Source organism: Ichthyophthirius multifiliis (genome assembly GCF_000220395.1).
Source record: "Ichthyophthirius multifiliis unplaced genomic scaffold scaff_1120509250202, whole genome shotgun sequence".
Taxonomy (NCBI): Eukaryota; Ciliophora; class Oligohymenophorea; order Hymenostomatida; genus Ichthyophthirius; species Ichthyophthirius multifiliis.
In genome coordinates this window covers 17,369-29,372 of record NW_004086975.1, presented here as the reverse complement: position 1 = coordinate 29,372, position 12,004 = coordinate 17,369, and the positions used below count along the sequence as shown (strand labels likewise).

General features: G+C 18.5%; 3 protein-coding genes across 3 annotated transcripts, besides 8 other annotated features; 1 reads left to right on the top strand and 2 right to left on the bottom strand. All coding sequences in view use genetic code 6, as the record gives it.

The window, feature by feature from the left end:
- Positions 1-555: 555 nt before the first annotated feature.
- Positions 556-604: a microsatellite.
- A 633-nt stretch (positions 605-1,237) lies between these two features.
- Positions 1,238-1,285: a microsatellite.
- Positions 1,286-1,301: 16 nt separating this feature from the next.
- Positions 1,302-1,357: a microsatellite.
- Positions 1,358-2,378: 1,021 nt separating this feature from the next.
- Positions 2,379-2,441: a microsatellite.
- Positions 2,442-3,113: 672 nt separating this feature from the next.
- Positions 3,114-3,158: a microsatellite.
- A 1,550-nt stretch (positions 3,159-4,708) lies between these two features.
- IMG5_056200 (protein phosphatase, putative) lies at positions 4,709-5,755 on the bottom strand (the record flags this gene model as incomplete). Its single annotated transcript, XM_004037260.1, has 6 exons — positions 4,709-4,922; positions 4,974-5,163; positions 5,211-5,334; positions 5,379-5,526; positions 5,577-5,689; positions 5,746-5,755. The coding sequence occupies 6 exons, from the start codon at positions 5,753-5,755 to the stop codon at positions 4,800-4,802; spliced, it is 708 nt and encodes a 235-aa protein (XP_004037308.1). The 3' UTR covers positions 4,709-4,799.
- Positions 5,505-5,573: a microsatellite.
- A 213-nt stretch (positions 5,756-5,968) lies between the features above and the next one.
- Positions 5,969-6,027: a microsatellite.
- A 100-nt stretch (positions 6,028-6,127) lies between these two features.
- Positions 6,128-6,186: a microsatellite.
- Positions 6,187-6,481: 295 nt separating this feature from the next.
- On the bottom strand, positions 6,482-7,963 carry IMG5_056190 (hypothetical protein; the record flags this gene model as incomplete). Its single annotated transcript, XM_004037259.1, has 3 exons — positions 6,482-6,846; positions 6,896-7,256; positions 7,295-7,963. The coding sequence occupies 3 exons, from the start codon at positions 7,961-7,963 to the stop codon at positions 6,482-6,484; spliced, it is 1,395 nt and encodes a 464-aa protein (XP_004037307.1).
- Positions 7,964-8,878: 915 nt separating this feature from the next.
- IMG5_056180 (hypothetical protein) lies at positions 8,879-11,042 on the top strand (the record flags this gene model as incomplete). Its single annotated transcript, XM_004037258.1, has 5 exons — positions 8,879-9,469; positions 9,513-10,064; positions 10,106-10,261; positions 10,308-10,808; positions 10,875-11,042. The coding sequence occupies 5 exons, from the start codon at positions 8,879-8,881 to the stop codon at positions 11,040-11,042; spliced, it is 1,968 nt and encodes a 655-aa protein (XP_004037306.1).
- Positions 11,043-12,004: the final 962 nt, after the last annotated feature.

Sequence of the window (12,004 nt, the reverse complement as noted above, 5' to 3'; positions counted from 1 at the left end):
TTTTTATATTCAATTATAAATAATTATTTACTATTTTATAAAAATAGCTTTAAGTCCTCAAAGAACAGTATTTGAGAGAATAAGCAATTAAAAATAGAAAAATAATTTAATAATAATAAGGATTTCATGTAAATGAAGAAGAAGAATATAGAAAGTAAAAAACTAAAAGCTCAAGGGTAATTACATTTTTTTAATTTATTATATTATTCATAAGGTTAATGGATTTGATACTAGAATTTTTTCTAGGGTTAAGATATTAAAAAATAAAATTCTAAATTAAAAGAAATGATTTACTAAAAAAAAATATTAAGTATTAAATTTTATAATAATTATATCAATTATTATTTACAATTTTAAAATATATAAATAAAAAACTAGTTATTAGATATTATATTTAATTATACTTTTAGAAAAATTAGAATTAAATATGTAAAATAAAATATAATGAAAAATTTAAATTATATTTTTATAAAATAATATAAACACATTATAAATTATTTTAATTCGATAAATAATAATATTGTATAAAAAAGATTTTAGTAGAAAATTTATACCAAATTAATATTTAAAAAAATAAAATTATATATAAAAAATAAAATATATTGTTTTTTAAATGGCTTCTACAATTTTTCTATACTTATAATAATATTATTAATGTAAAATAATTCCACTTTTTTATAAAATATTATTAAAAATTAATGTTTTTTTAATAAAAATATTAAATATTTTATATAGTTAATCATCAAATATAAAAAATAATATTTATTGTATTAGCATATCATAAAATTAGTTATATGATTAAATATTTAATAATAAAAATATTTTACTAATATTAATAAAAGCAAAATTATTTTTCTTTTGATATCAATGATTTAAGCAAAAATGAATATGACCTATTATTATTTTTATTGATAAATACCAAAAAAAAAATTGAATTAATGTATAAACTTTAAAATTAAAAATATTTTATATATTTTATTTTAATGATTTTGATTAAATTAACTATAAATTATTATAAAAGGTAATTCGAGAGTTTGAAAGTATTGTATAGATACAAATTATAGAAATAACCATCTTATAGATGATTAATAATTAAAAATTAGAATAGTTGTTTAAAATTTATTTATCCATATAATAATGTTTATTATAAACTAATGTATTTAATAAGAAAATAAATTAAAAATAATAAAAAACAGAATAAGTTAAAATAAAATAAAAAAAAATCTATATTTTTGATATATATTTCAAATATATATAATATTTTGTAATAATATAATCATATTTGGTTATTTATTATTTAATATTTAAATATTTTTAATATATTATTATTTACATAATTTTGATTATATATATTATTATTCTTATAAAATTAAATTATAATAAATTATTGAATATTATTTTTGCTTTATTTTTAAATACTTAGAGGTTATATTATTTATTATTTTTTTGAATCTTATATAATGATATTTATTAAATTTTTAAATAAGCAATAAAATAATATTTATGAGTTTAAATTGAAAGAAATAAATATTAAAATATTGCTTTTTATAAAATAATATAAATATATAACTTAGTAAAATAAAAAATAAATTACTAATTTCAAATTTATTATTTTTAATATTTTATAAGCGAATAGTTTAAATAAAATTTTTAACGGTATTATTAATAAACAGTAAAAAAAATAGAAAATGGCTAAATTATAAACAAATATATATAGTACAACATTGCTTTCAAAAAATATAATGCCTAGTATAATAAAAAGATAATTAATAGAAAAAAAAATTAATTAATAATAAAATTATGTAAAATATTTTTTAAATTAAAATAATATATATTTTATAAAAAAAAAATTGTATAATAAAAATATAAATATCAATATTATTTACAATATAAAACTTATAATTATCAAGTTTATATTTCATGTATATTTTATAAAATAAATAATTTACTTTAACTAAATAAATTAATTATTAACATATTAAAATTAAAAATAGTATTTTTCATAATATAATGATTATTTTATCTTTTATTTATAATATAAGTATAAATTATTTTTATAAATTAAATAAAATAATAATATTGTAAAATTTTATATAAATATATTTAATTACAATTTTTAAATATATTTTATATTTAATATGCTAAGAAAACAAAAGAAAAATCAAATACTATAATTTTTAATAAATTTAATATAAAATATGAAAAAAAAATGGGGAATCCTTCTCGCTTTGAGCGTGTCATCCTTCGCGCAGGGGCCATGCTAATCTTCTCTGTATCGTTCCAATTTTAACGGATGACCCTTTCGGGTCCCAAATATATATGAAGTTTATTTAATATATATTATTAAAGTTGTTAAAATTTAAATTTATGGGTTTAATTTATTATTTTATTAAAAAATATTAATTATTAAATAATTACTAATTTTTAAAAATTATTTAATTAATTAAATTTTAACTATTAAATTAATTTTTTTTAAATTTTATTTGAAAATTAAAAAATAAAAAAATGAACTAAAAGAGTGGTATTAATCTTAGTCATAAATTCCATAAATTTTAAAAACTAAAAATTATGGCTTTATACACTCAGCGTAAAGTTGCTTATTCGACGGCAATTAAAAATGTTTCTTTGGAAAATTATAAATTATAATTAATAGATAATAAATCAATATAAATGCTTAATAAATCAGATGCAAGTTAAGCATTTTAAACTAAAGAGATTAAAAAATAAGAGAGTCTAAAAATAAATACAGATATTATTAATATAAATTAATAAAGCATGTTAGAGTTGGAATAATATAAATGTAAGAATATAAATAATAAATATTATTATAATCCGAAAAAATCTACAAATATTAATATTAGTAAAAATAAGCATGCTAAAAGATTCAAAAATACAATATCTACAATCGATAACATAGCAAATACAGAACAAACTACTATTTCAGTTAATTTTTCAAATTATAAAACTTAATATTAATAGGAATAAATTGAATAAAAAAATAGTGTTGATAAATAATATAAAAAAAACTAGCTTTCTATTTATTAAATATTTTAAATGAGAGCAAAGCTAAAATAAATTAAAAATCAAAATAATTCACAATTAAATGAAAATACATAATAATAAATTTATAAATATAATGAAAAAATTAATAAAAATAAGATTAATAAACTTGCACTTCCAAAGAGCTAATACTAAAAAAAGTTTTAAATAAACCAGAAATATATAATATTTATGGTTAAACTAGTGATAGTGATAGTAAAAAGTTGATTTAAATGCAATATGGAAAAAGCTTAACTAGATTAAAATATTCTTAATAACTTATAGAATTTTTGGAATATGAATCGAAGAAAATCAAGAAATAAAACAATGTAATATCTGAAGTAAAAATAAATGAATTGATAGATATAAATTTTAAATAATTAGCACAAAATACAATAAATCTGATATTGAAACTTATTCCTTATTTCAAAGAAGGAAACGCAATTGTTAATGATAGAGATAAATTTGATATCATTATTTAAAAATTAGTTGATGAAGTTAATAAATCTAAGAATATTTTTTTATAAATTTATACTTATATCATGGTTGGTAAAGTATGTAAATTTAATAAAAACTATGCAAAAGCAATAGAATTTTTCAAATAATCTAAAAATCTAGTAGTTATTCCTTTTTTGTATAACTTTAGACTTATTTGTTATAAAAATATTGGATTTTGTTTTTCTTAACTTAAACAAAATGATTTGTCCATGTATTATTACATAAAAATGCTAAGAGTTGCTTGGTTTATAAATTAAAAGGAATAAGAATTAAAAGCATACGATTTAATCGGAATATAATATTATTATAAAGGATAACTTGAAACTGCTCTTTATTATCATAATAAAATGATTAAAGGAAAAAGTGAACCTGACTCTTCAGATTAGAAAAGATTAGGAATTTAAAAAGTGGTCACTTAACTTAAAAGAATGGAAGAAGAAAACACTAAATAATATAAAATGTTAAAAAAAATTAAGCAATAAAATACTAATGACATTGATTAATTCTTTGTTTCTTCTGAAAGTGAAGATGATTTTGAGCTTTTTATGAATCCAAAAGATGTAAATGCTTACAATAGTGAAGAAAAAAATAATGAAATAAATTAAAAAAAAGAAAAACACAATCATTATTTCATTCATAATTACGATAAAAATTTACTTAAAAATTCCATTTAGAAAGGTAATGATAATATACATATTGCCTATAGGTAATAATAATAAAAATTTTAATTAAGAACATATTAACCCGCTTTGAAAAAAATTATAAGTGCAAGTTGTTTTAAAAACTCCAAAAATTCAATAAAAGTTCCTTATAGGCTCAATCATTTAAGTGTAAACAGAGAATTAGAAAATTACTAATCTTTAGATCAGAAAATAATAAACCATAATAGTAATTAATATAATGATTAGATGTATGATTAATTTGATATATAAACTAAGAAATGTATTCAATATGCTTTCAAAAAATATAAAGATAATTTGTTTCTTACACTATCTTAATTAAATTAAATTACGTGTGATAACAAAGATAATGATAACAATAAAAGAAAATTTGGTTTTTGTATTATTAATGAATAAGAAAACGAGAAATTAAAAAATATAAAATTAAATTTAAATTGAAATATACTACTCTATAAAATATGTATTTGTGTATTTTTTAATATTACTAATTTATTAAAGTTTGCATTTATATCAAAGATTATATATTTATATTATGTTTTTTTTACAAATTAAATAAAATCTTTTAATTATAATAAAAAAAAATCAATTAAATCTTAAAACCATTACAGAAGTATTATCCCTTGAACCATTATCCAGTGCATATTTAAGCAATTTTTTTGCCATTTCTGCGGTATCATTAATATTTTTACATAAATCAACTGCTTTCTAAAATTAAATAAAATAAAATAAAATAGAATAATTAAAAAAATAAATCACCTAATCATCACATACATCCCATAAGCCATCAGATGCTAAAATTAAATATTGTGTTTTTTAGCTTACAACAAATTCTTCTGTATCAGGAACATTTAAAACGCCTTCTGTTTTTAAATCTAAATCCCCTAAAGCTCTTGTAATAGCTAAACTACCTGAAACTCTGCCTCTAATAATAATCCCTCCCATTTCTCTTTTTTTATTTTTTCAATGTTTATAAAAAAATATAATAAAAATTACTTAATTCTTTTTATTTCTTATTCGTTAACAGCTTTATGATCAGTAGAAACTCTTATTGCTTTATCATTTTCGCAAAGTACAGCTCTAGTATCACCTAAATTAGCCACATAACATTTGGTTACATCTTTATTTAATATTTAAATACAACTTTTTATATTAAAAAAATACTATTCGCTTCTTTTCGAACTAACGCTAGACATACACAAGCTCCTTAATCACTTGCACCAACTAATCTTAATTAATCATCTGTTTTTTTCATAACTGTTTTAAATAATTCTTTAGCATCAATATTTTTTTTATATTCTTTCTTAAATATCTTTTTATTTTTATTTTAAAACACTTTTCTATTTTTTTTTATAATATTACATCAGGTATGAACTAAGTACAACTTTCTACTACTTCTCCTCCTCCATGGCCATCTAAAACTGCATACAAACCTAATTCATTATCTTTAAACGGATTATCAAGTATAAAATATGCTTCTTTAATTTTTATATATTTTTTGTTTAGTGCTTAATTTGGAGTTATATATTACCATCTTCCATTGTAAAGCGTGAAGGATAATTTTAATCTTATACATAAGAATATTCCTTTATAATTTTTGAGCTTGCATTCAAAACATTGTTAGAATTATTTGATTGCATTCTTTATTTAATATATTTTTTATTATCTTTAAAGCTAGTTTTTTATTATTTAATTTATTAATAATAAATGTTATAAAATAAAAAAATTATAAAAATTAATATAATAAATTCAACAAAAATATTTTATTTATAAATAAAAGATTTATATTTAAAAAAAAAAATTAGTTATTTATTATTAATATAAATTAAATCATTTTTATATTTATTATATGAAATACAAAAGTTATTTTTAAAATTAATTATTTGTAAAATAAAATAATGATAATTAAAAGTTTATATTTAGTAACAAATATTATGTTTATAATTATATTTGTATAAATATATATTTTATATCGATATTATTAACATATTTAATTGAAGGTAAAAAAAACTTTTATGTTGAGTTTTTATTAAAGCCTAAAAAATATATTCAATTAAAAATATATTTATTTTTAATATACTAGTCAATTTAAGAATATGTATAAAATAACAAAAAAACTAAACCTGAATTTTTTAAAAAATACAAAATTATATAATAATTGAAAAATAACCTACATAATAAACACAATATTAATTATTAATGAATAAAAATAAAAAGAATATTAATTAAAATTTTATTTAATTAAATAATATCTTTTTTAAAAAAAATCATTATTATTTAAATTATTATTTAATCCAATTTATATCTACTGAACTAGGACGTTCTATAGGTAAACCAAAAGCTCTTGACCAAACTAAATTAGCCATACATCCAAGTGCTCTTGATACAGCAAAAATTACAGTATAATAACTATATTCTTTAAGTCCTAATGAATATAGCAAAACTCCACTATGGCAATCTACATTAGGATAAGGGTTAGCAATCTTTTTATAAGATTTCAATTTATTAGGAATAACTTCAGCACATTAATGTAAAAGTTTTACGAATTTATCATCTTTTAAATGGAATTTCGAAAAATCAACTTAATGAGTAAATCTAGGATCAGTTTATCTTAAAACCGCATGCCCATATCCTTTTTTTGTTAATAAAAGTTAAATATAATTTTAAAAATAAGTAAATACCTGGTACAACTCTCCCACTATTAACAATTTTATCAACATAGTCTTCAATATCTTTATTACTAACAGTAGTTCCTTTTTCTGCCACAAAATCAAGCATCCATCTTAAAACCTCTTAATTGGCTAATCCATGTAAAGGTCCAGCCAAACCATTAATACCCGATGCATAAGAAAGATAAGCATCGGAAAGGGCAGAGCCAATCAAATGAGTAGTATGGGCGGAAACATTTCCTCCTTCGTGATCACAATGAATAGATAAATAACCTCTAATACATTCTTAGACAATTTTATTATCAAATCCCATCATATGAGCATAATTTCCTGCCCAATCAAGTTTATCATCACTTTCAATTAGAATAGAATTCTAAAAATATATAATGTATATTATTTTTTTTAATTTACATTAAATTTATGTCTATAAATAATAGCAGCTAAACGAGGAATTTTCGCGATTAACTCCATAGCATCTTCATAAAAAGGATCCCAAAAATCTTTCTTCGAAACTTATCCTTTATCATATAGATGAGCAAATTTAGAATATTTTTAACATTATAAAATTGCCATTGAAAGCATTGTCATAGAGTGGAGATCTTTAGGTAATTTAAGAATAAACTAAACTATAGAATCTTCTATCTTTCCTCTTTATTACCATTCTCTTTCTAATGCTTTTACTTATTCATGTGTAGGTATTTAGCTTGTCATTAATAACCAAAAAATTCCTTCAGGAAGAGGTTCTTAATTCAATTAATCGGCAGCTGTAGGATCATTTTTGGGAAGTAATTTTTTTAATTAAGGAATCGAATATCCTCTGAAAATAATACCATCATATGGATCGCAACGAGAAAGATCACTCATTAAACATTTGATTCCTCTCATTCCTCCTATCAGTTATTTTACATTGAATTCACCTATGTTTTTAGTACCATATTTTTCTCTAATTTCTCTTAACTCTTCTTATTTTTGGGGAATTAAATCTTTTAAAACTTATTTTAAATTTGTTGAATTCCCAAATTATAATTATTATTTCAAATTTAAATTTTTCTTTATAAATAGTCTATGGATTTTTTACATTTTTTATATTTTTATTGATATTTTTTTTTTTTCCTTTCCCTATTTATTTTTATTTACTTTTTTAAAAATGCTATATTTATAATATAAATTTATTTGTTTAAAAATATAATAAAATAAAAAAATAACTTTAATTTCATTATAAAATTTACTTGTTTTTTATAATTGAATAATAATAATATTTTTATATTTACATATAAAAAAAGAAATATTAATATAAAAAAATTAATTATATAAATTATTTTATAATTTTATTATTATAATGAAACGAAACTACTTATTATCAATCATACATAAGCTTAAATCCAATATCTTTTTCTGTTTCATTAACTTTATTTTCTAAGACTAATGTGTTTTACTAAAGGCGTATTCTATCTTAAGTAAGTTAATTAACTTGCTATTTCAAATAAGCAAAATCATTATCTTAAATAATGTTTTATTTCTTGAATTCTTTTGCTAGTCTTACAGTTTCGTCCATTACAAAATTGCTTAATTCACTACTTGTTTCATTATTTTAATTACCAATACAAACTATTTCATTTTTAATTATTTTCATATATTTTTTACTATCTTCTAAATCCAATATTAACATTTCTAATCTCATCTAAAAAAATTATTATAAGATAAAATATTTTTTTCAATGTTTTTTTAAAAATATAATACGTCTAATTTATCTAAATGATTTTTTATTGGAAGTTTAAACAAAGCTTATTTTTCCTCTTAACTTTATCTTATATCAAATTTTTAATATTAAAGTTCGTTATAATCATATGAATTATCATTCATTTTTTTTTTCTGATATTAAAATAAAAATATTGTAAAATAAAATACTTTAATTTAAAATTATAAAAAATATTTATTTTTTTAATAAAATTAAAAAAAACTACTAAAATTAAACATAGCTAATATTAAAAAGGAATGAATCAATTATTAATAGAACGCCAAAATTTACCAATATACAAACACAAAAATGAATTAATAAAAAAAATCAAACAAAATCAAATCACAATTATAGCAGGGGAAACCGGTTGTGGTAAAACCACATAAATCCCATAATATATACTAGAAGAATAAATCAACCAAAATAAAATGATTGCTGTTACATAACCAAGGCGAGTTGCAGCAATTACAATAGCTTAAAGAGTTTCTTAAGAAGCTAATACTAAATGTGGTCAATTAGTAGGATATAGTGTAAGATTTGAAGAAGCTTTAAATAAAGAAAAGACAAAAATTCTTTATATGACAGATGGTATGTTGCTAAGAGAAAGTATTATAGATAATAAGTTAAATAGATTTTCTGTAGTTATAATTGATGAAGCACATGAAAGAACTATAAATACAGACTTATTAATGTAAATATATTATTATTTAATAATGCTTATTTTATTTATATTGAAAAGATCATTATTAAAAAAATTAGCTGAAATTAGAAAAAATAATTTTAAAATAATAATTATGTCAGCCACTATAGATACAAGCCAATTTTCTATTTTTTTTAATACTGATAATGTATATATTTTTATTTTAATTTCATAATTTATTTTTAAAAAAGATAGTTTATTTGTAAGGCAGATGTTTTCCAATAGAAGTATTTTATACAAAAAAACCTTAAGCTGATTATCTAGATTCTGCTTTAAATACAATTCTTTAAATTCATTTTGAAGAAGAATAGGGGGATATTTTAGTTTTTTTAGTTGGTTAGGATGATATAGAAGATTTATATGAAATGTTAAAAGAAAAAATGTAGTAATTTCCTCTAAATTCATAATATCTTTCTATATTTTGTTTATATGCTGCCCTTCCTGCCCATAAGCAGTTAGAAGCGTTTTAGAAATGTGAGTAAGGATATCGAAAAGTAATACTAGCTACAAATATAGCAGAAACTTCTGTTACAATTGACGGAATAAAATACGTAATAGATCCAGGATTAGTCAAAACAAGAAAATATAATCCTAATAAAATGATGGAAATGCTTTTTGTTGTTCCTATTTCTAAATCTTCTTCATTATAAAGGGCAGGAAGGGCTGGAAGATAAACATAAGGAAAATGCTTTAGACTTTATAGTAAAAATACATATGATACTTTAGCTGAATTTATGCCTCCAGTAAATTTTTTTTTTTAAATAAAAAAAAAAATTCTAAAAAGGAAATTTTAAGATCAAATTTATAAACTGTAATCTTATAAATGAAAGCTATGAATATTTAAAATGTAAAAGAATTTGAATTTATTGATAAACCAGCAGCTAATAATTTTAGTTTAGCGCTTTAAAGTTTAAAATAAATGAATGCACTTGATGAAAATGTACTTTTATTTTCATTAACAAATAATATAAATATATATTTTAAAGGAAAAAATTACATAGCATGGTAAAGACATGTCAGAACTACCGTTAGAACCTGTTTATTCTAATTTTATGCTTTCTACAATATAAATTAATAGTAAGTGTATAAGTACTGTTTTATCTGCAATAAGTATGATGTAAGTTGAGAATATAATTTTTATACCTAGAGGTGAAAAGAAAACTATTTTTGATATTTTGAATAGATTTTAATAAGGGAATAGTGATTAACTTACAAAAGTTAATATAATGCATTAATATTATTTAGCAAAAAATAAAAAAAGTTTTTGTAAAGAAAACTTTATTAATAAAAAAAATATTAAGAAAGTTTTTTAAATAAGAGATTAATTGGAAAAATACTTAAAAAATATTTTTAATAAAAAAACTAGTGTTTAATATAATACTAGTGTATTATAATAAATAGAAGTTGAAGCTTTTTCTTAGTGTATTTCAAAAGGTTTATCTGTAAAAATAGCTAAAGTAAATAATGATGGTTCATATACAATTTTAGTAATTTTTTTATTTAAAATTATATTTTCATTTATTTTATTTTATTTTATCTAAAATAATTTATAGTAAAGCAATATAACTGCATATTTACATCCTGAAAGTCTTCTTTTTTATCTAAAACCGAAACCTTAGTATATAGTATTTAATGAAGTTGTATAAACAGCTAAAATTTATTTAAGGGATGTTACTGAAATTAGTTATAATGATTTTAAAAAAGCAACAACATAAAATTGATTTTTTTTATATAAAATATACATTTATTTGTATTTAGTAATTTTTAGTTTTTTATTTTATATTTTATTTAAGAGTAATTAATTTATATATTAAAAATTTATAATTATTTTAAATAAAAATATAATTCACATATAAATTAAACTTATAAAAAATATATAAACATAGAATATAATTATGTTTAAAAATTTATAATAAAATAATAAGTATACAATATATTAAAAAATTATATATATGAAATATATATAATAATTTATAAATTTTCTATTAAATAAATAAAATCAACAACAAAAGCAAGATTTTTCCTCATTATTTTTATTTTAAGTGCTATTCTAGCATTGATTTTCAGAGTTTTAATTTGGAATTAAATTTTGTTTTATAATAGTTCCTTTATTATATGCTTCAAGACAATCATTTTTAATTTCATCTGCAATAATACTTTTTGATTTGCTTATACAGCTTTTATTTTCTTATGAATTAACAAAACTTTTATCTTTATTGTCCAAATATATTAAATATTCAAGAACATTATCAGGATTATGGCTTTAGGCTTGCTAAAAATGAGGTAAATTTTTTATAGATTCAGAATAAATGAGTTTTTTCTTACTTTATAATAGTGAAGTAAGCTATCTATCTTTAGCATCCAGGGTTTCTGAGGTTATCTCTAATTCTGTTTTTTTATTTCTTAATTTTATTTTTAATTCATTTAATTCTTCCTCCTCTTATAATTAAGTAAACTTTTTTTATTTTTATATATGTTATATTTATATAAGTTTTTATTTTCTTAATTAAATTTCTTCTTATTTTTGGAGTAAAATTTATTTTAATTAGTTTATTTCTATATTTTAATCTTTTTTTTAGATATTTGATAATTCTTAAATTTATAGTTATTTTTAGTCCATTTTAATCAATTCATTCTCTACTTTTTTTATATTTTTTAATAAACATGTAATATATTCCTTCAT